General features: G+C 43.4%; 1 protein-coding gene across 4 annotated transcripts in view; it reads right to left on the reverse strand.

Annotated features, from left to right (window-relative positions):
- Positions 1-26,462, reverse strand: part of myo1b (myosin IB) — a gene marked incomplete at its 5' end in the record, with an annotated part of 43,622 nt that extends 17,160 nt beyond the window's left edge. For all 4 annotated transcript variants that reach the window (XM_079230637.1, XM_079230636.1, XM_079230638.1 and 1 more), the window contains 8 exons: positions 1,642-1,745; positions 2,869-2,967; positions 4,666-4,729; positions 6,186-6,232; positions 7,540-7,644; positions 10,355-10,449; positions 23,863-23,978; positions 26,337-26,462. In XM_079230637.1, coding sequence (XP_079086763.1) covers positions 1,642-1,745; positions 2,869-2,967; positions 4,666-4,729; positions 6,186-6,232; positions 7,540-7,644; positions 10,355-10,449; positions 23,863-23,978; positions 26,337-26,462 — 756 coding nt within the window. The remainder of the gene's footprint in view (positions 1-1,641; positions 1,746-2,868; positions 2,968-4,665; positions 4,730-6,185; positions 6,233-7,539; positions 7,645-10,354; positions 10,450-23,862; positions 23,979-26,336) is intronic.
- Positions 26,463-27,440: the final 978 nt, after the last annotated feature.

Raw genomic sequence — 27,440 nt, forward strand, 5'->3', positions numbered from 1 at the left:
TTTTGTCAATCTCTAATTCAAGAGAATAGTCTCTTCGGACTGAGGTCTCCATTTTGAGGGACTCCGGGCTAAGAGTCCATTTGATTTACATAATTCATGGTTGGCAAGAAAAGAGAAGCACAAACCCATGAAACTTATCATCTCCATTAAAAACTGCAAATTACCCAATTAAATATTTAAATGTTTTGAACTGAATCCCAGACAACCACACTAGTGCCAAATATGAAACGACTTCCTCTACAAAGCTAACACAACAGACTTCATGGTTCTCGATTGCTGTGGTCAGAGGTGGAAGAAGCACTCGGCTCTTTTACTGAAATAAAAGTAGCAATACTGCCATGTAGAAATACTCTGTTACTAGTAAAAAGTCAGTCAAGATTTTCAGTAAACCTAGAGTACAAAAATGATCAACAACAAATGATACCCAAAGTATCAGAAGTAAAAATATACATTATGCAGAGTGGCCCACTTCAGAATAATGTTTATTATATTCCATCCATCATTGTAGTAGTTTGTTTGTTTGTGTATATTTTGTATTATTAATATGAATCTGAAGTTACTTGTAACGAAAGTTAGCCGATACATGAAGTGGAAAGTACTATGCGATGTACCCTCAGATGCATTTCAGTTTGTGTAAAGTAGCAAAAAATGGAAATACTCTCGTACAATTGTGAGCGACTTGTACTTTACTCGAGTAAATGTACTTTGTTACTTTGGGTTACCATTAACTATGGTCCAGAGTTTAATGGTAGAGCAAACATTGAACTAAATGTTGAAAGAAAGCGTGGCCGTCGTTGGCTATACAACCATTGTTTAGTGGGAATGTCCCCTTGTGTTTCCGGTGGTGAAACGCAGCTGTTTGGGGAATACTGAGAAAACTCCATGCGAGAGGTGATGAGAAGCAGGATGTAAAACGCAAGGAAACCAGTCAAGTAGAATGTGACAGAACAGCCTGCAAAGGCTCATGCAGCAGCAAAGCGGAGCATGCTGGAGCAGCACTGGAAACAATGGAGGGCAGTAGCAAGAGTCTCACAACTATAGACACAACATCCTCCAGTACGTGTCCCCGTCAGTGAGGGTAACAAGTAGCGACAGCGTGCATGCGGGAAAGACATTGAATGCGTGTGCACAAACAGATTTAAATACAAGGAAGCAGCTGCATCGTCTCTTTTCACCATTTATTTAAAAAGGCTGGACATGGAATTGTTTGTGTTTATTCAATGTCACACTAGTAGTTCATGTTTTAGTTGACTTTCAAGTTCAGTTCAAAGTTCAGTTGGTTTTGCAACATGTGGGAGGGAGTGCGTTGTGGAGTGTTTTAATAATCCAGAGGATGGACTTTTATAACCGGTATGCTCTGGTAGTTTGTTACAAACAGAAAATGAGGAGAAATCACTGCCTCAACCCTTTGTACAGGATTTCCATTATCTCGGCATGACAACTGTGATGAGTGTGTTTTTGTTTGTCTGTTTTGTTTGTCTGAGAGAGCACATTTAGGGTTTAGAAAACTGTGATCATCGTTTTAGTGAGATCATTTCCACTTGCAGTTATTTAGGCCAGTACTTAAAATATCATCTGGGCGACTCGGCATGAGGATAAAGTGCAATATCATCCAAATAAATACGTGGATGTACTACTCACTTTGACTGTCCTGAAGTTGGCCGCATCATCCAGCCCATTGACCGCAGCGGAGTCCAGACTCAGGTAGTTGTACTTGCTGAAGTCCCGATCCAGCTTCAGCTTCTCTGTGACACAAAACACAAACATGTGGTTGCTATTCAAACTACATTTGTGTAAAGCCGTTTTGGCTAAAAGGAAAATTCACTATTTACATTAAATGAACATTACTCAACTGCACACTAATAGCTGGGAGGTACAAATAATTAAATAAATACGTAATAATGATGTTACAAGCTTTTTTTTTTTAATGGACCTTCTAGAAGAAAAAATAATCACTTGAAGGTTTCAAAAAGGTTTAAATGTGACACCCATGCTCTTAATACACATTTGTCCAACCCACTGCAAACACATTTTCTACACAGGGAATGCTCTTGGAGTTACGGCTGTGAACACTATTATAGAAGATCAAATGGCCTTCTTAAAAGCCCCTCTATTTAGTAGCAACGAAATCTATTCCTCTGGTGGGTGCATGTGTCGGATTTCATTAGCGGCAGCATTAACTACAGCTGAATCGGGCCCCTCTGATGTGCGTGTGCTCCAGAGTCAATGATGGTTATTTTGTTCAGGAGCGTTCCGGACATAAAACAATGCCCTCTGAAGAGCAAATAGAGGGAACAGGTTTCACGGCGAGCCTTTTGTTCCCTGTGCTGTTTGTCGGGCAGGAAGATCGGGTCATTAATGCATCAGCCATGTGTTGTGTGCAGCTGGAAAATATGTATGCAATTTAACACAAGGAGTGGCATGCTGGTGCTTCGAGATGACAGTAAAAAAAAGGGGTGAATAAAAATAAGGAAACAAACTCCATGCTCATGTTACCCGTACCAGTCTGGTGTATGACACCGAAAGGAAAACAAGCAACAGAAAATCCCACAATGGTGGCGAGTATATAGTTTCCTTTGGACAAGACTGCTCAGCCAGCTACTGTGAAGTCTGATTCATTAGTTCCTGCGAGCAGATGTGTGTATTCTGAGGCCAGAAGTTATTCCAGGCGATCAGGCTGAATATTTCACAACCCCAGTATGTGGTTTGGGCCGATAAGAAGAGTGCATTTCGAGTATTTCTCTCGGCTCCGAGAGGCACTTTAATCTTCAAGTTAAGGTTGCCTCCATCTTCCACTTAAAAAAAAAAAAAAAAATGTATATACCTTGATGCGTCCATTCAATGCATGCCAGTGTTTTTAGGACTTACTGAGTGTGTCATCGGAGGCCCCAGACAAGAGCTGATAAAAGACGTGGAAGTTCCTCTCTCCTCGTGGCTGTTTCACCACACGGGACTTCTCCAGCAGATCTTAAAAAGAGGACAACAAAGGGAAACGATGACACATGATGAACAAAACAACGTTACGTTCCAATAATAGTCCTCACGGGAACGGTTTCTGTGGTGATTCACCGAGGTGTCCTTGAACAGTAAATAAGGGGCTGACCCGCTATAGGAAGTGTAAAGGATGCCCAGCATCTGCATGGAGCTCAGAGGGCTTCCTGGTTCAAAGAACCACACAAGACTTTCAAACGTCAGCCTTTCCTCCCAGGCTCCCGACCAAGTGCAACACTAGCTGATTAAAAGGGGACCCATCGGCTGCTCGCCGCATTAGGCTCAGTATGATTTAATTAAAGACCAACAGCAGAGCTCTGCATCTGAGGCTGCTTGAGATCCTCTTCACTGCCAGTCTGGCTGGATAATAGCATCTAATTTGTCTTGCTAAGAACATCTAATTTTCAGAGACTCAAGAGTTTACATTAAAACTGACTGAACGACAAATATCCACATGAACTGCCATTTTAACCACAGTCAAATTTCCAGCCATGAAAAATAAAAATGCTCCTGGCGTTTTTTTCTCAAATCTTTGAAGACAAACTATGACTCACCAGTCTGTGGGTGCCGAGTGGACAGGAGGCCACTTCGCACTGAATCTGAGGATACGCCAACTAGAGCGCTCTAGTTAGCGTATCCTGGGGCTGTCAGCGTTAGCGCTGGGACAGGCTCAATGGGAATCTCTGGCACTCACTGGCCACGGATCACATAGACGACTCTATAAGAGCCAGCGCATCAATAATACAACTTCCACGGCTGAGTGGCTGGCTGCTGGGAATATGCAGCTGTGGTCAAAGACGCAGAGAGGATAAGAACAATACCACTGAAGAGCCACTGTCTCCATTTCTGCTTTGGGTTGAACGCTTTCATTATACGTGGCCGCATTTGATTTACGTTTGTGCAGAGTCTCTGAAATGGGAACTGGAGTGACCTTTCACGTCGTGTCCAGCCAAACCCTTCAGTCATCTTTTCATTGCTTTTATAAAAAAAAAAAAAAGCTTTAAATTTTCTGTAGTAAAGCATCCTGAACCCGCTCTGATTCCTCTCACTAGGAAATGCAAAAACACACACACACTCACACGAAAGTAGCAATATGGGAACAATATCCTGTTATGTTTTGATTTGGCTGCCAAAAACTTTCCACTGCATCATTGAAGCGATGGAGGATTGGGTTTTCAAAAAGTGTAGCCGTCTAATCTCAGTTGTAGGAAGCACCGGGGAAATCGATGGATGAACGTCTAGGGGAAAATAATGAGCTGGGAGGGAAAGAGAAATCCATCCAGGCTTTGCCTTGCAAGAGCATCGTCGTCCATCTGTCTAGCGGGCCAGCCGGCCCCGTCTGAAGCAGTCACATGTCAGTGGCTCTTCTTCACAGAAAGTCCCTTGTGTTGTTCTAACTCGAAGCCCACAGACAGAGGTTCATTTGTGTCTCGGCCATCCGTTCCTCGTTTTCTTTCTGTGACCTCTGGCAGAGAAGTCAGCGCAGATGCAACAATGTGAACAGGAGCAAGATAACTGAGAAAAGAGCGGAGGGGCGAAAGCGAGAGGGCGGAGGTGTGAGCGTCCCGTTCGGTCCGAGATTAGTTTCAATGAAGCGTTCCCCAAAGTCTAAAGCTAATATGAAACACGACTGATTAAATATGGCGCGTACATTGTCATGTCAATACTACTCACAGTTGCTGATGACGCCTCCCAGAGGATCTCCCTTGAAGTCAAACTCAATGTCCATGTACTTTCCCTGTGGGGAAGAGAGCAACATTTAGAACAAGACTTGTGTCTGTGGGTGGAACTGAACTTCGATATACACTCAACACAGTGGGGCCAAAACTCTGCACCAGCTGCCAATCATAAACTGTTATGGCTGGAGAAGGAAAGCCCCCCACCATGCCAAGTTATTTCTACTGGAGGACTAAAACAAAACATTTCAGGCTGTCTCTCTCCTTCGATCTGCTGACAGATCAAGCTGAAACTTGGATGCTAGAACACAGGGTCCTGTGTGTTTATTCACCCCTCCCTCTGATGTATTAATAGCAGACAGGTCCTCAAAGCAGGCCAAGCTTTGCTGGTGAGCGGGTTCCAGCCAATCCCAATAAGCCTGCTGCACTCAGCAAAATTAAGTGGCAGTTTGATTCATAGGTCTCTGATAAACTGATGGGGCTCTGATGAACTGGCATCCAGTGGGGAGGCCTGCGGTCCTCGTCTAGAGGTTTATGCCAAGGTTACCTAAATATAAACAGATCAGGGGCATAATCCTTTTTTAAGCTCCCCGTTACAACTGCAAGTCCAGGCATGCGGTTGTATGTACCAATGTAGGTAGATGATTGAACAGAGTGTGAAAAGGAAACCTGACATCGTGATTGGAAAAGCCAATTAAATCAAGCACACATCGTGTCCTGGAAGTTTTCCGATAAACCGACTCACTTTTCTTTTTTACGAATTTGCAGCTAAATAAACATGTTAAAAAGCGCTAGCGGTGGTGCGATCGGTAATCTGATGCAATGGCATGTCATAAGAGAGAAACCTGGAGCAGGCCGATGCTGCTGGATTGGGCCTCCCTGAAAATAACGATCCAGACAGCGTGAGAAGGAACTCCTTGGCAGACAAAAAGCAACAAAAAAAAAACAAAAAACACACCCATCTTCTTTTAGTCGGCCACTGCCTGGAAATAAATCCTCTCCTGGATCCGTCTACACGCTGAAACATTCTCGTGATGCCATCGAGATAAGCATCAGATTTCATGAATCAAAAATCAGTTAATTCATAAACGCGTGCAATTGTTTGGACAAACGGATAGTCCGTCGTGTTTCTGGTCTGCCGTTGAAGGCCTTGTTCTGTGTGCTTTATGTAACGAGCATTCACAGGCCAGCTAGCGTGTGCTCGAGAAATATCTCAAGCGTGCAGGGCCTGCCGTTACCGATCCAATACACTGTATGTCTTCACATGATATGGGACCGCATCCCCTTCAAGGACTTTGATTTGTTGCTTTGAAACCCGTTCTAACATGAATTACTTAAGGACACGTGTATACAGAAAAACATCAGCCTGACGGCCTTTTCTTAAACCATCAAGTCATCCCAAGGCTAATGTGTCTGGACAGCATTACTGTGAGAACTTATCCAGCCCAAATAAAGCCTCATTCAAGACGCAAACTAATTAAACGACACTAGTTGTTCATCAATTCAGTGTATACTTACAAATCTGGAAGAGTTGTCATTCCTCACTGTTTTGGCATTTCCAAAGGCTGAAAATCATAATGGGACATGATTAAAACATTGCAAACGATGTATAATTCATGCTAATCCATCTAAAATGACGTCATAGCCAATGATATCAAAACAAACCAAAGCTCGTTTACAAATATACCAAAACATACGAATGATCCTCATCGTTGTGCCTCGCTGCATCTAGCCGTCAATCATAAATGGTCTGGATGTCAAAGCTATTTGTACGGATGAAGCCCCATAATTCTGCGTGGATTAGTCAAAGCACCGCGGCTTTCCAGGCTTAGGAGCGGCTGAACTTTGCCGTCACACCACAGTCAAGTCAAAATGCTTCAATATGTGCCACTGCTTGTAAACAAACAACAAACATGTTTAAACACACGTACGAGTGCTTGAGTGTGATCATAAAAAAAGATATTGAAAAAAAAAAATGCATCACTAAACATGTGTGCACATCTACGCCTCATTATGTGCATAAATCTGTGTCATGCATCGCGGCGCTATTAGCGTATCAGCTTGATTGCTGACAAATGGCTGATTATTGTGCGTTTTCTATTGTTGGTTGACAACAAATGAAACCGATAGAGGTTCTGAAAGAAAGCGAATGACACAGAGCGAGCGTGACGCATGGCACATTGAGCGCAGCGCGATAACTGTGCCCCCCCCTCCCTTTATTTCAGCGTGGGGGCAATTAGATTGGTGGGAGCTAAACTCTTGCAGATGTGCAGGCTTTTCTGCAGCAACTCAACCCGGGTATACAGCTTCATCATTCACGGGCATTTCCTGTCCACTGCCCCCAATTAAAGTACAGCTGTTTCTGTGCCAGCACTGAGCTGTGAGATTGAGACGGTATGGGAGTATATGTGTGTGTGTGTGTGTGTGTCTCTGGTGTACCGAAGTAGAGGAATAAAAAGTGTGTGCAACACAACCACTAAAAGTTTTTTTGCTGATTAGCTTACTTGTCTGTGACAGTACAATTCCCATGTGTACGTACCAAATCAAAAATGTTTTGCAGTCGAATTATTTGTGTTCCTTAGCTGATAATCAGGAGTTTAGCAGTGATTAAATGCATTTGTCTGGTCATTACGTGTTCCAAAACCAAACATAATAAAATATTGTCGTAATACTCTATGCAGGGTGGGCGACAGGTTGCAAATATACAATGTACGAATATTTATGTCTTCAAACTTTGGGAAAAGAAGCTGCATTTTGAGGCGCATTTGAAATGTAAGTTATCAAACCGTTAAAAACAGACTCAGTCTCCAAATGTAAGCTTCAGACGATCCAGCCGCTTGGATTAGCTCGAGTGTGACTGACGCGTACTCACCCTCCAGCACGGGATTGGACTGCAGCAGCTGTTCCTTGACCTTATTCACCTCCTGGCCCTTCCCACACACCGCTGCCACGTATGACATCACCAGCTTACTGGCCTCTGGAACACACACACACACACACACACACACACACACACACACACACACACACACACACACACACACACACACACACACACACACACACACACACACACACACACACACACACACACACACACACAGACACAACAACTATTAGGTCAAAGCCTTGGCTGGACACTATAGAAGCAAAGAGAGGTCGCCCACCCGTCTCACCATTCCCTATCAAATTCCTCTTACCTCATCCCCCCAACACCCAACAGAGAGGGTGTGGGCCATTAGGCTTGGGTACAGAGCGGGGGAGGAGGCAGCATAATTGTTTAGTTAGACCGTGCCCATTATTGCATCAGGTTATCATCATTCAAATGACGGATTTCATTGGGAACCGATTAGATGAACTGAAGAAACCCGACTATTTGGATCAACAGATGATCCCCGTTCATCCACTTCTCGTGTAAGAGCCGAAGCTGATCTGGAAGACTCGGGAGAGAGAGCAAGTTTTGAAATATTTTCTGGATGAAAAACACGACAAGGGCTCAAAAGGAATCTTGTGCTCGTCTGAAAACAAGTGGCATGCCTCGTTGGATGACGGCTGGCATCTGGATCACCTCTCCTGTCCAGTGAGATGACAGTGACCTAAAACTGATGATGCGAGTGTTGTGCCAAGCAGGGATAGAAAAGAGCTCGACAGAAGTTGCTGGTACAGACTGCTGATGAGCCCGGCAATACAAACGGCGCCAGACGCGCTCGTACATTTTGCCGAGGTACGGGAAAGAGTGGAGAAAATAAATGCAGAGATCAAGAGGCCCTGCTCTGCTGAGCAACAAGGTACACACTGCTTAATCTTTGCATTTTTTTTTTCCCCCCTGTCTCAGGGAAGCAAAATAAACTCCCCCAGTCATGTCTCGCAGCAGAAAAAAACAACAATGTTATGTCTCCTGTCCGCCATCGCTGGCATCTGATAATACTGTTGGTCACAGCTCCTTGCTCATACGGGAGCCACAACAAGACGGAGCACAAGAAACAGACATAAAAGTCAATGACCCATATCGATGGGGTATGCACAGTTTTTGATGGCCTTATTCCACTACAAAGCTCCGAGGCCGATGCGATTACTGAAATCCAAATTTATCTCCTAAACTTGGCTGAACAGCTTCTTGGGAGTGGGGTTTTTAATATCCATGAGAGCTTGAGAGAACCCAAATAAAGGCCGGTGCAAAACACGATCCGTCATACTTTGCTGTGCTCTCCACTGGCACCGTTTTATTGTTGTATCACTGCATTACCCGACCAAAATGATTATTATTATCGTGTGTGACTGACAATCTCACAGCGTTGACAGTGGCTCTTGTTAAAATGGCTGTGCGGCTTGGTGGATCCTGATGTCTGCTGCCAAAGTTCTACTGGGGGAAAGTTGCGTTGTTAGATATTAGCTCTCGACAGAGATCAATGTGCAAATATAAACACTGCGTGCGTCACATAAAAAAAAATACAGGCAATGGATTTGGCATCAGTGCAGCAGAGCACAAAGAAACAAGGGCAGGGCGAGGAATTAAAATCATAGTAAGGAAGGCACATCCATACATGATGGAACAGTCGCTGTACAATATTCAGGTCTAAATATTCCAACAAAGAAAATGTATTTTATATATTCGTCTCAGTATTTCTCACTTTAAATTGGAACCAAATGGACGCTGCGACTACAAATTACTCCGACACTTAAGTCGGTCGCACACATGCAAATCCAGAGTGTGACTATGAAGCAAACAGTGAGTGAGAACAAGAGCCAAGTATGAATGCCCGTCTGCGTCTTTACAGTACAGGAATTTATTTTTTATTAATAAACTGCAGTTTGTACTCCGCCAGCTCAATATGGATTTTACCTGCACCACGTCACTGTACTGCTCCCGAGCCGAACGCGACCACACTACTACGATATCAAATAAATCAAAAGAACCAGGGACGTGAACACGGCGTCCTCTAACATCAGCCGGCTCCGTATTTCTAGTCCAGTGCACCGTCAGACGTGAGCGTGTCAGACAATCAGGAAACCATCTGGTCTACTTTGATTCGTCTACCTCTCTCATTTAACACCCTCTCCTTATGCAGGTCATCAAAGAGTTAGTCACGTTTCATGTACCAACATGCCGTTCTCGGGAAAAAAAAAAAAAAAAATTGCATCAAGCTGCTTTTTGATCTAAATCTGCACTGTGGCTTTATACAAAACAACCCTCATCTTACAGCTGTCTTTACAAAATACGGTTTGACTACACTTACAACAAATGTTTGTTCAGCACTAAAAGCAGATGAGAGGCCTGATGATGCATTATTGTCTCTCCTGGGATGCATTAGCTTATTAGCTGTTCGTGGATCATTTAAGCATTTTTTTTGTCTTCGGCTAAACTCGAGCATTGCACGATTGAGTTGATTTCACAGAGCAATTCAATCGTTTGTTAAAATACTCTCCCGTTTCCCCGCCGCCCAGGTTTGTGGGTTGATCCAATTCACCCTTCATCATTTTAGTAAGATGAAGAGTGTTTCATGTTTTTACTGATGCATTACTGATATCAGCAGCTGGAAGGTGAGGTAGGATCCAGGCATATTGAAACAGGGCGATGCCGGGCCGCAGTGCATGTTGCCTGATGTGGAGAATTAAATGCGACCTTGAGTGCACAGACGTCAAGATAAAGAAAGAAAGAAAAAAGGAGTGGGCATTTGGTGACATACCGGTTTTCCCAGCCCCACTCTCCCCTGTGATGAGGATGCACTGGTCCTTGTCCTGGTCCCTCAGTGAACGGTAGGCCTCATCCGCCAAAGCATAGCTGGAAGACAAAAGGGCACAGAGTCATAAGCTTTCATGGTACAATTGCATGTCCTCAGCTTACATAGCATCCTTATTTTCAATGTACTTTCCAGGATATTTTGGGAGAGACACTGGGGTAAAAGAAGTTCAGAGTAATAATACAGTGCTCTGCCAGGCCGCATGGCGTCCATCCTAATCAATAGCATGCAGCTTTATTGGGAATTAGGTCGTATCTAGAGAGTACCGGTAGCCACAGGACTGGAGGGACTTGCAGCTTTATTTAGCCACACCGGCTGGTTCACATTTGGGATTTGGCTTTGATAGTTGGAATACTGACCATTTCCTGCTCCTTTCTTCCCAACTTAACTTTGACACTAATGCTGCTCAAGCTCCTGCACCCAAATGCAAACAAGAACCATGACATGCTTAGAAGCCTTTTTCCTCCACATGTGACAGTTAAAACAATTAGTTTACATTTTTCTGCCGCTATTAAGAAAAACAAAAAGGAATCTGCTTTGTGCCCTGGCGGGTGTTTGATTAATACAATCACTCACTGTAAAATAACCCTGGGTGGATTAGTGAATGATAAAAGTAGAGTGCCTATTATAAAGTGAAGCCTATTGTTATACATTCCAGGACAGTGATACAATGGGAAAGTGGGACTGATTATTGCAGTTTCAGCCCCCACTGAATTCCAGAACAATGTTTTATTTGTTCTCTTTATGCAGACAAATCCCTTAAGGTTGGAGAGAAGGGTGTGGATGGTGAGAGGGCCATATCACAATGACACTTCTTTTGTTTAATCTTGTGTGGCACAAAGAAGGAACACTAAAGAGTTGTGCAGCTTTTATTTGGCAAGCAAACAGTCATGTACAGTGCTGCGAGGAGCATCCTCCAACTTTCTCCTCCAGCAGGACACGAGACTGAAAATTAACTCACTTAGTCTCCTGTATCCCCCCGTACTTTGGCATTACTCAGGATGGTTTTCTTCCAAAGACCATAACTGGTAATAGCTGTGATTATGCCTTGTGCTGTTGGAAATGTTGTAGACTCGGTAAAGTGGAGTTGGAAGAATGATCATCTAAGACCATAATGGTGAGTCAGGTTTAAAAGGAGAGTTTCTCTGAGTCTGACTATACTGGTGCACCATCACAGAAGGGAAGCAGGAGGCTAAAGGCGCCCTTGAGCAAGATGATGAATCCCTAATCCCGAAAAGGCAAAGTCATAGTTTTCCAAGTCACAAATATTTGCACTTAAGTCCAAAACTTTATGTTTCAAGTCCAAATGAAGTCCATGTCGAGTTGAAAGTCTTTTTTGATTTCGTCAATTTGAGTCTTAAGTCTTTATCAAATGTGTGACTTGAGTCCACATCTCTGATATCAGCCATCTCTACAGGAGGGTCATGTCTTAATACGAGTCAAAGCTAGCGGCTTCTAAACATTACAGTAATCTCACAGCGGTTTAAATATCAAGCTAGAGCAACATTTTTAAGTCTTGTGTTTTACATCAAGTACAAGGTAAATATAGCTTGAGGTAATTTTGGAGGAATGCATTACAATGGTCTCTCCCCAGTGTCTAATTTGGTCTAATTCCTTGCCTGGGGGTTAGGGGCACTCCAGGTCTGAGTACCATTAATTAAGTATTAATATGAGAGTGCTAGACATGGGCAGGAAGGAATGTCTGACATTTACAGATGCTGACAGGGGTTTTAACACAACACGAACCATATTGAACGTGGGTCTGAAATGGGATGTTGAACTCAGAGCATGGTTGCTGAAGTCATATTTACTTGTCGAGGCAAAGCTCTCGTCAGATATCAAAACGTAGCGTGGCACCAAGCTAAAAATCTGGCTCGACAGGGTTCAAAGTGATTCCTCAGCTAGATGTTCAGGCTGCATTTCAGTCTGTACGCTGAACTGCAACGCTGCAAATCATTATCTAGTTCAAATAGCCACGAATACACCAAGACATGGAAAAAGAAGCTAATGTCTGAAGAAAAAAAATAAATAATCTAATTTGGGGTACAGCAACTAAATGCATCAGTGAAGTCAGTGCGGTTAGGAGCAGAACTTGGAGCGTATAATCACACGCTGAACTAACACTGACCTCCAATTTGAGAAGTAGCTGATTGCGCGTAAGAAGCCATGACAGTTTGCTCAGAGATGGACCGACAGATGAATGCATTCCAGGCCACAATACAAAGTTAAAGCTCAGGCGGGCTAATGGAGCTTAGGGTTCTAATGGAGCTTAGGGTTCTGCACCATCACACATTGTTTGGGACCAGAGCCCATGCAGCCCGGCAACCACAGTGCTCTCCCTCGTCGGCCCCCAGCGTGGGTCGTCCACCGACACGCCCTCGGGAAATCGGGGATGCAAGTGCAGAAGTAACCTCCTTTGAGTCAAGCTGCTGTAGTGAGTCAATAGGCCCGCCGATTTATTTTATTAAAGCACAGGTGAAGCAAAACATCCCTGCAAACTGCACAGGACGGTAACATCAATACATGTATATTGCATGGAGATTATGCAATGTGGCCACACTGATCATCAGCAGCCAAGAAACTAAGCAATACCCTAGCAAATTGAGGGGCAGAAGGTGGCTAAACAATGTTAATATGGATGTCAACAAAGCAGGTTTAAAAAAATATTTTTAGAATAAATTGAGAAATAAATCTGCATTGCAAAGGGTTAGAATGGAAAGAACTGCATAAAACACACTTGGGATTTGCTCTGGTGAGAAATTCTGAATGTAAAATTAACTTTACAGAGAACATTTAATGTACATTTTTACAGCCCTCTGTTTTTTTTTTTCTCCTTCTTGCGTCTGGCACAAGCCTCTTGCTCCGAAATCCCCACCCACACAATCTGTAATCACAGCCCAACCCCTACCCTCTCCTGCACACAGAATTTGTGTGGACGAGACTCGCCACAGGACATTACGTCACTGCTGAAAAGGGCAGCACAGCGCAGCAGATGTCTGCTTTGTGAAAACACTCCTTTTGCCTGACCTCATCCTGACAATGAGCAAATCATCACACAATTATGTCGCCCCCAGAGAAGGCCAGTGGGAGGGGGAGTGTACCAGGGGAAGGTGAGGGCAGTAAAATAGGAGTGAGAGGTCCTTTATATACACACACACACAAATATGAATGGCCACCACATAATCACAATATGCAAAGAAAGTCAGGAGAAGCGTGCAGCCACACCCAAAATTGTGCATATTCAGATTATATAAATGTGTGAATTTTGAACATTTAGCCACCACCGACCTCTCACAAAATACTAATCTGTATTATTTTATTCCCATGTACAAAAGCAAGAAAAACAAGGCAGAGTTGGAATTAATTAATGTTCACCCCTGCGGCTGCAACATTGTGCTGTCATTAGGACCATGAAAGCAGTATGAATAGCAACTGGCTGGACCACTTCACAAACATGGAATTCAAAAATGATGAAGCACCAAGGTCACCATCAAAGGCAGAGGAAGCAGTGAGTGAGGCACTAAAATCCCAAAGGCCTCCCTGATCAGTGTGTGTGTAGCAGTGTGTGTGTGTGTGTGTGTGTGTGTGTGTGTGTGTGTGTGTGTGTGTGTGTGTGTGTGTGTGTGAGAGGAGGGGAGCGCCTTGAACCATAAGTGCCACTTGGCACCTCCCCTTCACATCTGCCGGCAGGCTGTAATTTGGACCGTGCACGTGGCAGCGGTGAACACAAAGCCACACTGGTATGAGGTAAGCAGTAGAAAATAGCCGAGTCAGTTCTTTTTTCCAACCAACCTCTGGTAACTGGTCCTGCAGTGAGACCCGACTCTGAAGAGGGTGGAGTACTCCGAGGGCGTCATTCATACATGCTAATGAAGCTGTAATATATGGGCTGGAGCGCAGCCCAGCCAGCTACTGGGAGACGGCAGGACTTTTGCAAACAATAATAATAATCTGTCTCTCTCAGAGCCATGGCTTCGGCGGACAGGCAGCACATATAAATACGCCTTTCAGAGAGCAACTTTGTTCTTTATCCAGCAGCAAAATGCAAAAACCTGTTCAGTACTTTGATGCTAAATCCAGCTATGTTTTTATTCTGTGTTTGTATGCATGGGGGGGGGAGCTTTGAGCTCAGCGTGACCTGGCTCCTCCAGAGGCCACAGGAAATCCGCCTGGCTCTGTTGGAGCAGGCAAGGAAGCCACACTTCCCTGATTCTTTACGACCAGGTGGAAGAGTCGCTGGCTGGTGCAACACACACACACAAAAGATTCAGCACAGCGGCATGCATTCAGATTGTTGACGAACGTGCTGGTCGGACAGATGTGGCCCATCTGTGTGTATTGGCTTTGGCAATGTGTTGCTATAACACAGGTGGTGAGGAAAAGATCTGACACAAGGTCATGATAGCTAAAGAGCACCCTCAGTGTGCAACTTATAAAGGAGCAATAACGAATACCTCCAACTCTAAATTAAAAGCTCAGGGTGAAGCGCTGCAGATCTCTAATTTATCAACACTCGCTCAGGGTTGCCCGAGACCTCTGCTAAATTACTCATTGATACTCCCCCACCCATACATGGTGGTGGGGGCTTTAAAGTCCAGGGCTTTAATTTACTTTACTGCATAGCAATTTAGTGTTCCACAGCAGGGGAATACACAGCTTCAACTTGTTTGTCTGATCCTTGGAGAAGCAGGAAAGGAGCATGCTGAGTAAGTTAGCAAGACATCCTCAAAGTAACACCGGAACAAAGACTCTTCTGAGGCTCTTTCAGTGGGTTTGAGGGAATCAGCATGGAGCATATTTAAAAAGATATTCAAATGACTCCCAATTATCAGTTGTTAAAGGGGCTTAAAGACTGTGAGACAACAATGATGAATGAAGGCCTTTTGCTAGAAGATATAGAAAAATACTTTTGGGGGGGTGGGGGGGGGGGTGCACATGTGCACAGCCACAGGCAGGATGATGGAAACAGAGGAACAAGATGTATTTTTATAGCCCAGCAAGCTCCAGCTCTGTCAGGTTTGAGGACTTCCTGTCTTCGTCCATGTGTCCTTCAACTGTGGCACTGCCGGCTCTCAGAGGCCTTGCAATTTAAAACACAACTTGTCACGGTCACTAGAATGACCATTTTTAAACTGGTTTAACTTCAGTTGCATTGGAATGATCTCATCAATATTATATATAGACACAGTTCTTCTTTTTTTGAGGATGACCTCTGACCCATATGAGAAGTACAAAAGAAAAATGAATGACGTGTAATCTTTGAGCCCTACAGGCATCGCAACACTGCCTGCACAGTGCACACATACAAAGACTGCATAGAAATAAACAGTTGTGCCTTATTTTGTTTATTTTTAGTACAAGATCACTTGGCTCCTCTTCAAAGAAGCAAGAGGCTACATAGGATGACCATTTGACCCGCTGAGCCCATTCAGACAGACGGAGTCATTGTGGGTCTGACCGACAGTGTAATGTTGGTCCTGCAGCAGCACCATGAAATGAGGAGGCCACAGACTACTAGACGGACAGAGTTGTTTGGTTCAGTGTAGAAAAGAAAAGCCGGCGTAATGGCGGCAAAATTGTGGGATTGCTGTGTAAAAAAAAAAAAACAGACTCGGGGTTCCTGCTGCAGTCTTGGCCAAAATAAAGACCACTTCCAACAAAAAGTTGAGTGAAAAACAGCTTTCAGGGTTCCATTACATGTTGCAAGTGAACATAACATAACCTCAACATGTAATTTGACTGCAGGCAAACAGCTAATCTCCATGTCTGCATCCAACATTCAATTGGGCACAGAGTAGTAAAGCTAGATTCCATTTCTTAAATAAAATTAAAAAAACACTGATAACTATTGATAATCACCCCACCCCATTTAATCAACTTTTTTTTAATAAAAATGACCCAAGCTCTAATGCAAAAAGCTAGCTTGGCAGTGGACACTACCTGACACGAGCTTAACCCCGCTGCGATGTCCGATTAGTTTCCCCATTAGCGTTCACAGTTTCGTGTCAGCCTGACCCGCTGGGCTCATAGTCGGGTCCTGTGGGAGGTCTTGGCCACATTTCCGCACCCAAATGAATCCTCAATCTGCACAAATGACTTCCAAATCACGTTTGACAGCTTGTTTGATTTCATGTGACCAATCACACGCGGCCCCACTGTGACCGTGCACCAGCTGCAGCCGCTCAGCAGCAGGAGCTGCGGTCCTCAATCAAAAGCCGATGTTCCTACACTGTCCACATCACGGCAACTACAGTACAGCTGTGGACGGCCATATGCAACAACAACAAAAGCAGATTAAAATACAGATGAGGCCTAAAAACGGGGATTCGGTAACAGTTTGACCCAAAGAGTCTGTCTTAACATAATGACGCAACATTTTTTTTTAATGAAGAAAATAGTTCTGAATTAATGGAAATATGTGTGCCCCTTGATAGTTTCCACCAATATTCTACACTGCCGTGAGTCTCATCTGTTTACCTCCATTATGGTACGCCTCTAACGTGTTGTTATGCAAGCTGTGTACACAGATAAAAGCCAATACTCATTGTTCTAGCTATGAATAGAGGGAGTTTACAATGGTTTTGGGACGGCCACAGATAAAAGAAAATCTATAAAAGAAAATCTTATGCTCACAGAAGCGATACATGACAGCGCAGGCAATGTGTAATCAGTATCGCGTTAACCTATCAGCAGGTTGGTGCATTATCTTTGAAAACAGGAATTCATAACCGTTCACTATTCATGATTGCCACTAGGTTTAGTAGTCGCAGCGACGATGGGCTAACAAACAGAACCTGGCTCACACAGCATTAGAAATTAAATATGCAAAATGACAATAAATACAACTGCTTATTAAAAACTATTGTCTGAACTAGCATCAGCGTCCTATGGCAAGTAATTTAAGATGAGTCGTATGCCATTCTACCCAAGGATTCCTAACTTGGGAAAATCCTTGAGTTAGGACTAAATCATATCCAAAAATAAGATCCATGAATGCAATTAGGAAACATGTTTCTGCAATACAAAAAGTCCTTGAAGATAAGATAGGATTTCAGACTGTTGGATGTGTTGTGTCGAATAGACCTAATGCCTCTATGCAAACATGTAGCAGTGGCTTATGAATGGTTACATCATCCACTTACATCCAATACATTTGCATTTTATTCTTGAGTTGAAGTAGTGGGTGGACAAAGGAACACACACCTCGAGGTTCAGCCCGCTCACCATTACGCCAACACACATGCTGGAGAGGACTCACTCTGCCCACCTGAGTCAAAATGCCGTTTCAACAAGTGCCTACTTACATCTACCTACGCTCAGGTTCTGTGCGGCAATTCATGTAGGCCTCTTTGAAATCTGTCTTATATAAGACTCCCTTCAGTGTACATGTGGTGTGAGCTTGTTACCGAATAAAGGAATGCAATGATGGAAACAGATATGAACCGCTTCACAAAGACATGCATGTCCGTGGCTCTTTTATTTAACAGTAAGAAACAAGGATATTTAATAGGACTATTATTACTAACATTATTGTGTCTTATTAAGGGCCTCTTGCGATATCAGTTTTCTTTTGAGTCTGCTGCAGTCACACAGCTAATATCAACTTGGGGAACTCAATTATTCCATGACACATGTAGGTGAATACAGTATTTTGTCAGATTGGAACTGTATTTCACTACTTCACACTTCTGAAGGTAAGACCAATACAAGGGTGCAACTGGGTTTGGGTGGGCTGCCGAAACAAAATTATATAGAGGGAATTTCCGGCTTGTACCTTTTTTCTTTTAATCAGCGTTCCAACTGACGACACTGGAAAGGTAACCACAGCTATGAAGCCACGATCCAGCAAATGGCTCCAAAGTCCATCCTACCCACGCTATGTTACCATGGGTCTTTTATCTTAATCAAACATACTGCAAATACAAACTGTCTTATGGCTCTTACTCATATTTGAGATTAATCCTTAGACACATGGTTCAATGCCAGTTTTGTGTCGCACATTAAAAAAAAGGCAGTGGTTTAGCACAAAGAAGCCTGAAGCGATGCCGGGGCTTCACACGCCGACAATGCATCTAATGGAGCGAAATACGAGATGACAGCAAAAGCCACGTGAACAGTTTCCATGCAAAAAGGTTGAGAAAGTAGTAATGCAAACATACACATTACTTAGGACGAGATGGCTTAGAGGGAATGCTTTTAGTGCGATCCTGGTCAGGCAGGCACTCGGTGCAAGTAGCTCCCTCCCCCACGTGTGATCTCTGGTCTTCTGCGCTTTTTGACATAAGCGCAGGCCTTTCACAAAAGCAAGGCCAAGATCTTTGTCACACGGAGTAAAAGACTGAGCTACAATCCTACGTGACCTGGGTATCATCATAAAGGCATTGCACCCGCCTTAAGATAAAAATGAAGGGAGATAAGGGGATAATATTCCTTGGTGTCAAACTTCTACAACAAAAGCAGATTTCATAGCCAAGCTGTCCCAACCATGTGCAGAACAGCTGAAGACCCCGACATACGCCCCACATGGAGCCTCCTTGCTCCATTAGCCATGATGCCCGCCTGCAACCAATGCTCTCGTGGCACTAGGTATTGAGCGCAGAGAGCATCAGGGGTCTCAATACCTCATTAAACCTTGGGGAAATACGATCCTACCCTAGAGACGTGGGGCTAGCTGCCCATCCACCCACACACACACACACACACTTCTCTCAATCTGGGTCTCGATTGGGCGGCAGGGGGCATACGAAAAAAATTACTCTAGGCCATCTGTAATGCTGCTGTGTGTGGAGAAAGGCCACTGATTAGTTCATCTCTAATGCTTTGACTTTGTGTCGAGGGGAGAAAAACACCTGCCGGTTAATTACGAGGCGTCTCATCTGGGCAAAGGAGCATTTTGCTAAATTGGCCGGCAATGCAAATGATGGACACATGAGTGGTCCTCTAAAAACCCAGCTGGAGAGTTCATTCACATTTCCAGGGACATGCACAGCCACATGCTTTTCGTTTTTTTCTTTCATCCAGCTTGTCAATACTACACAAATGTGGGACTGAATGGTACACTTTCCTGATGTAATTTAAATGAATCTTGCATTTAGTTTTAAATTGTTGGTATGAAACATCTGTCACTTTCTCCGGAAATTAGATTATTGCGGTTTCAAGAAAGATATAAAATTGATTTATACATTCAAATATATATTTTAATGTAACTGGTACATGCATTCTCATGCCTTTTTATTTTGTCGTGTTTTTCATGATGGCTCACTTGCTTCAACTCAGTTGAAATGTGTTTTACCTGAATCACAATCTCTACAATGTGATTTGGTAAACTTCACGACAACCGCATGGAAACATCCACCTTTTTCCTAATTGATCAATATGTACCGTAGTGGCCTCAGGCTTAACAAGAGCCAGGCTAAATCTGCAATAGGCCTAACTCTAATTAAGATGGAACTTAACAGGCAATTAGTCTGCTAACAAGTTTAGAGATAGGGGACCAGCTGCAGTTCTCCCTCCAGCTGATGGGCACACACAAACACATACCTCTATTTGTCTAGGGATTACAAGAGCAGGTGTGAAATGGATGAACACCTGCACGCACACACACACACATCGTTCCAAACTTGTGCTCATGCAAAAGACGCACAAACACCACCACTCATACACAAGGTGCATCAGGCATCCTTGGAGATGCAGACACATCAGCAACGAGCCAATGATGATGCAAGGGCATTAATTAAAAAGGTAACACGTTTGACAAAACCAATTCTGCTCAGCCAGTTAGCCGGCTTTAACCAATAACCTTAAAATAGATTAATCTTTCATCTCATCCCAACAGTGGGCACTGTCAACAAACACGGTAGTGTTATTTACACTTTGTTGCTGTTATTGAAGGGAGTTTAAGGGTTGCGCAATTATCTGTTGCTTGTTATTTGTTTCGTCAAAACTCTTTGCAGTGACAGTAAGGGGAGAAAGTCAGTAGCTTCATGCTACCAAAAAAAAACATGCACTATAAATGCAACAATACTGATATTAGGATTACTGAAGACTTCTTTTGCTTTTGAATATGTTCAGAATAAAAATCCCCATCAGGCTGGGAGATTATTACGTCTGTAAACAATCATTAGCTGATTGTGCAGCGCTAACTTAGTTCAAGAAGGCAATTGTATTTCTTTGATTTGTTAAAAATATGGCCATCATTATCATCTCATTTATTTATTGATCCTTTGCTTTATTGCCACGCCATGGTCATGGGAAAAAAACCTGCCGGTGAAAGTGTAACCTGGAGTTGCCCAACACCTGAACATAACAGAGCCCCATCAGGTTGTCCACGCAGGAAGTCCCTGTGGTTTCATAAATACAACCCGACATCTTTAGGGGCGATGGCAGATTCAAAACATCCCCGTGAACGACTTTGGCCTTGACTGATGCAACCTGTTCTGAGCTGCTGACGTTTCACTGTTCAAGTGTCTGATGAGGCGAAGAGAGGAAGACTCCTAGGACCCCCTGATGCTACCTTAATTAAAGCCAAACACTGATCCCTAAAGTCGTTGCAGTGATAAAGCCCCTCAGCCCGTTGAAGCTCAGCCGTGCAAAGAATAAGGTCATGAAAAACAGAAACTTTTTTTGGTTTGGAAACACCAGGAATTGTACACTCTTCTTTTAGCATATATCAAATATATATATTTGCACCAAAAAAACAAAACACTAAAATAAAGAAATACAAAATGTTCAGATTTATACAAAAATAATGTCATGTCAGGCATTGTTTTTTTTTACTCGACCGTGTTCAAAATTCAAATATAGCAATCTTTGCTGCAAAGCTGTATGACTGCAGAGCTATAGCTAAATAAAAAAAAAAAATGGTATGGCGGGGCTGATTCTCAAACTATTTTTGTTTCCGTTATTTATACGGCAATGGTGAAGGCTATTGTCTAATAAATACATGACTCTCGCCTTAAAATTAAGTACCCGAGTTAATGTGAAGATAAGTGAGCTCTAATAATGAAAAGTGGCAAATACATAATTTGCCTGGTGTTTAAGGCCCGACACGCCACCCAATTAAATCCCCTGTAGTGATGCTGGCTCCCTGCTCTGAATACCAGTCAAGTCAAATTCATTCAAATAACATCAAATGAATTCCCAAACCACAGCTGTCCAGCTGCTTCTAGATTTATAAGAGTGCATTTCAAAAAATAAAGAAAGTCACGTTCCAAAATGTATCTCCTATGTTGACAAGACAGTCAATATGGAGAAGGTTAAGCACCAACACAGTATGGTTAGGAGTCCAAGGAAGAGCATAGGCCTGGAAGATCCATCTTTGCGTCATGCGCCACCGAGCAACTTTCATGGGAGTAAATGGAGCGCCGCCTCCAACACTGTAAACTTGTCATCGGGCTTCCTGCACTTAAAGCAGATTGAAGTCGGCGTCTCTTCTCATGCTTTATTTAGACAGCTTGGAGCTCCAGACAGAATAAATAATGAGCTGATTGATGACGCGATGGTAACGTATGAGAGTGACCAAAGCTCTAGTAGCCTACGGGAAAGACATGGACATGACATTCAGAATAACTGTGCTGATGCATTTGACAGGACTGAGGGTTTAACATTACTTGAGGCGGATCAATGCAAAGCCCAAAGCTTGGTCCAGATGGCGTGACGCGAGGATTAAGATCAATTTATGTAGCATGTTGATACAATCTGCCTTTGACTGGCATTTTAGGGCCCGTTCAAGAGTCTGCCCTTTTAAACGGGGTTTAATCTTCTTTACTTAAAGACTAATGGTAAGATGGTTTGCAGCATGTTGAGCGGATGTACATTTCAGTCAATAGAAAGCATTTCTTTTTGACAGTGTAACCAAGTCATCCATCACTAAAGATGCAGACATTGAGAATAAAGATGTTGCAGGCCATTTCACCATGCCTATAGTTTAGTTTAGACAGTTTTCTGGTTGCGTCTTCCATTGCAGCTGGTTCTGCTTTATTCAGTGATGGATAGTAGACATTTTTCTTTACATCTTATTCTCTCTGTTTTAACACATGCAACCTGGCTCTGTGGATTCACAGATGGCTTAGTCATAGTCTTGGTTTTAAAGTTTTAGCCAGATGAGTTGGAATGGCTCAGACAGACACTAAAGTAGTAGCCATACTGGCCATATTCATGACATTTATTAGTCAAGAACTAAAACAAAAAAAGGGAACATACCAGTGATTGTACATGTTTCACTCATCACTGCATTTTATTTTTTAAAGCGACTGGATTAAGTTCAGCATGATATGAGAATTATTCTAAAAATACTGACGATGGTCTGCTATTTAGCCTTTAACCTTTGGTAACTATCTAAGTGATCTTGTGCTAATGCAGTTAGGAGCAGAGAGCATTTTTTAACGTGCTTGTCCACTGCCAAACAGCAATGTTGTTTATCGGCAGCATTATTAACATTCCTTGGAGTATCCTTATAGCAACGTACACGTTTGGTTATCGTCAGTCCAGACGCAGTTAATCGGTTGGGAACACGTGGAAATTGACAAAGGACATTCTTCATCCATGTCCAGTGAAATATTTGTGTTTCTGACATTAGTCATTTAGATGCTGTGTGCGATGCGCTTTGTTTACCAAAGCACGCACACACACACACACACACACACACACACACACGCACACACACACACACACACCTTTATTTCGATAGGGAATGTCATTTTAAGTTGTCATCCCTCTACATGTAGCTCTGGATACCTCCTAAAACCTTGATGCATGTATTTAATACAGTGCACTGTGCAGCTGACCATGAGAAAAACTACTTTTACAAACCAGCAATCCCCCACTATAGTATATAAAAGAAAAGAGGAAGGACAGACACTAGGAAGTTTAAGGAAGCAAAAAAAAAAAAAAGGGGGAAAAACAGTTTGAAACTGTGTCATGGCAGTTCTGTATAGCTGGCTGTAAAGTAAAGCAGCGGGCTTTTGTCTGCGGGGAGTACGTCTGCTCTGGGACAAGGGCACTCTCGCTCTTTCAGTCCGTCTCCGAGGGGTTCTGCTGCAGCCTAGAGACACAGCCGGCTAATTGACGAGTGCCAGGCTTTGTTTTATCTTGGCAGCCTCACAGCAATGTTGCCTAAATGTTGCCGGTGGACAGATGGCGTGCCACGGTGCTGAATGGCCAGCAAGAGCACCAGACTGATCAACCCCCTCCCCCTCATCAATCACTGGGTCCAAATTGATGATCCTTACAGAGGTTTGAAAAAAAAAAAAAAACTATCTTCAGACAGATGCCAGTTCTGGCTCAAAATATTCAGACTAGCAAAGCCTTGAAGTGCCATCCACACCCGTTCTTTGCTGCAGCAAAGAAAGATTTTCGCATGAAAGACACTGTCAAACCAAGTGGCCTTAAGCAGGACATAAAGTACATTATTATTATTATTATTATTATGGAGGAGATTGGGGAGGCGGACTCACATGTGTGGACTAAGTTCATAGAAGTTCCTGTTGCGATACTCCTCCACTTTGTCTGGAGTGTAGATGGGCAAGGACCTGTAGGGGTTCATGGAGATCACCACACTGCCAATGTAAGTCTGCAGGCAGAAGGAGAAATCAAACGCTTAGTGAATCAACTTTTACACAGACTGGTGCCCAACAAGGAATTCTACCTCAGCTTCTTCGAACTGGGTATTCTTAATGCCTTGTTGAGGCATGCAGTGCCTGAAGTGAAACTCAAGACACTTTAAAACAAGGAAAAGTTTATGGAATCTGCGGGCTAGGCAGTAAACACAGACTGCAAAGAGGTCAGGGTGCTAAAGGCGGGTTTCAGTCAGTGTATGTTAAAGTATTGATGATGCCATACCGGTGCGTAACAGGCCTAGATATCATGCAACACCTACAACTCTCAATCAAATCTAAAATCGTTCATGTAGCATTAGCCAATTACATAACATGTTATTAAAGCGCAAGATATTTAACGGGTCAACAGTGGGTTTTTCCTTTTTTGATCAAATATCAAATATAAAAAAGCACTGCTTTCTCCGTTTCACATAAAACACCTTTTATGTAACATCCGCTCAGGTACTGTTAAACAGATAACACTTTGGATATTTGTGAAAGCGAATGTAACCAGCCATCATCATCATCATCGTCCTCCTACGCTCAAAACAGAGCACAGAGAGCACTTTACAACCTCATCCTAAAACATTTGCTTTGCATGGTAATGGCCGTTGCATAATCCACTCGACAGGAGTGGAGCACGGCCTTCCCTGTGGCAACACCACGACCGCCTACTGCCTCTTGTTCATGAGTCCACCCGAGGCGAGAAGAGAGCATTTCAAGAGCAGAGGATAGGTAAAGAAAAGAAAAAAGGTGCAAAAAGTAGAGCCCTTGACCATAAGCAGAAAGTATACCAAAAATGTTTTTTCGGAGCATTCAAAAAATATCCCAATCTTTCCCATCAAAAGTGATGCATTTTTTTCAGATCCAAAGCAGAATGCGTGGGTGATTCATCACTTTCCCAACAGTTACATATATTAATAATATATTTATTTGTCACTCAGTCAGTAAATCTGTGCATAGATATGACTTCTGTTTATTTAAAGATCATGTGAAAATTGGAACTTAGAATGAAAGAGCCTTGAGGAACTAAGGTCATGGCGGAGAAAAAAATAAGATAAAAAAAAAAAATGGGTGGGACTGAAACTTCAGCGATTACATAGAAAGACTTATAGATGCAAGTTACACTTTTAGAGAATCCATTTAGGATGGAGACTGGGACTGATCATTCTGCGAAGGAAAAGAGGCCATTACATCTAAATCATGCAGCGCACAATGCAGAGCTAATCATGGTTCAAACAGAGTGGGCTTCAGGAATTAAATAAACATGAGAAACACTCATTGCTTCCTCTTGCAGAGAAAAAGAGGACAAGTCAGACACGAGTAGCGGGGCATCAGTTAACGGGCCGATTTTCATTCCCTTTGACTTTCAACCGAGTTATTGGATACATGGTGCGCCGTCGCCCTGCAAAACAAAGCCATGTTTCTTCTGCTGCGAGCCGTCATATGATAGGTTGGTGTGGGGGACCATTTGCGAGGAATGATGCCTCACGAGGGAAAAATACATTCACATGCAAGAGTTGTACACCACAGATTTATTGGATAAGTATGGGCTCCGGTGCTTTTCCTGGTCATCACTCTTGAGGTGCAGCTTATGCCACCAAAAAAAAAAAAACTCCCATTATAGAGAGTTGGAGCCATGATTTACCTTTCCATGAAAATGTCACATTTTAAACCAAAAGGATGAAGAAGTAAAAAAGAAGAAGAAAAAAAAATTCTGAAATACTAAGATCGTGCACCTTTTGGAGGAACGTTTATGAAGTTAAATAATAAACTTCAAGTAGTTCCCCAAACATGTAGGTCAATGCCCCGCAGGAAAGAAAAAGCTCAAGAGCTTACAGTTTAGGACAGAAAATTGAGGGCATTTGAAATATGAAAACACAATTCCCATTCCTCAGCAGGATGTGGGCTGCATCGCGGCAAAATATCTAGCGCTCTGCGAAGGCAATCATCGCTATACGAGGTGACATCATCCCTCGGGCCCGGAGCCCTGTGAGCCAACAGCAACCAGAGCTGTAATCATCAGGGCTGACGTCCAGAGCGTTGAGCATAGGTCATCATTCTCGTTTCTTCTAGAGATGGCCGGCCAGCCTACCAGCCCCTTCTTGTCCCTGAGCTCTGGTAGTCATGCCTCATTTAAAGAAGCATCATCTACATTCTTTACTGATGCGATTCATGGATTGGTCGGTTAGTGTGGTCGAGTCTTAAATGAGCGAGGGAATGAAAGAACAATGGAGTCATGAAAAGTATCCCAAGTGATTCCCGAGGGAAGCCGCCACGTCTTTGGAAGCGCTGAATACAACAGTTTCATGACTTGGATGTGGTAGACTTACGTAGATCTCATTGTGGTCAAAGCGGTTCCTCAGGTTCTCAATGAATGAGTCCTCGGACAGGGGTTCGAGGAGGACCATGTCGCCGACCCCGATCATGTTGTCTAGAAGTGACGTCTTCACCTCCATTTTGGCTGCAGGTGTCGCCGCCTGCACAGAAATACAAAGGAAAGAGATACATCACAACTACTGTCAATGGAGGGGGGGGGGGGGGGGGGGGGGGGGTTTAAAATAAGTCTTAAATAATAGCTTTGAATGTGAAGAATAAAACGCATACAACTTATTTGCTGGACTTCATGTGTTCTGGTGAACAACGCAGGTTCCAGAAATGGATCCCGTTATCACCCCCAGTAGGCCATTATTTTACGTTTGTTGTCCGTTATTGTGAGGACTCCGACAAAGGTTTTTGGAGAGGCATTCTCTGATCAGTAAATAAACAGGCCTAAACTTAGCCAGTGCAAACAAACTCCGGGGTGGACATGTTTGTACAGCAGCGGTTCGACTCCCGGGGAGGAGCGGGGCCTTTTGATTGGCTATTCAGTTCCTTGGCATGTGAGAATGTCTCATAGGCTGTTGCATAACTAAGGAAATTTGCCCTTGACCTCTGGGTGTCTGCTCAGCTGGAATCTGCTCCCGTTTTGGGAGCTTCTTATCAAAGAAACAGCCCATAGTTTTTGTCTGTAGCCTTCTTGCTTGTTGCAGCAATATAATATTTGTCGCCAGTAAAGGATCTGGGCTGGAGTGCACCGTGACAAAGACTCTGCTGGGGCTGGCAGTTTTTAGTCCAGTGTTGCCTCCCGTCTCCTTTTGGACAGTAATCCCGATGCTATGGGGCTGGAGATAAAAGAGGGGCCTCGGATACATTCAGGGCCTTGATACAGGGCTTTGCTGCGCTAAAAACCCAATGTCTGCTGCTGACAGGCTGACCACAACAGGCTATTAGATGAGGCCATGTAGTCATCTATTGTTCACCGCTCAGAGTAAAGTTTGTCTTTTTTTTTGCCAGAAACAGACATTGGCTGGTACAGAATAACGATATGGCAAAGCCACACACACCCACACACTTAGACATGTTTTTTTTTCCCAAATGGGGGGGGGAAATGTGAT

Source organism: Taurulus bubalis (genome assembly GCF_910589615.1).
Source record: "Taurulus bubalis genome assembly, chromosome: 15".
NCBI lineage: Eukaryota > Metazoa > Chordata > Actinopteri > Perciformes > Cottidae > Taurulus > Taurulus bubalis.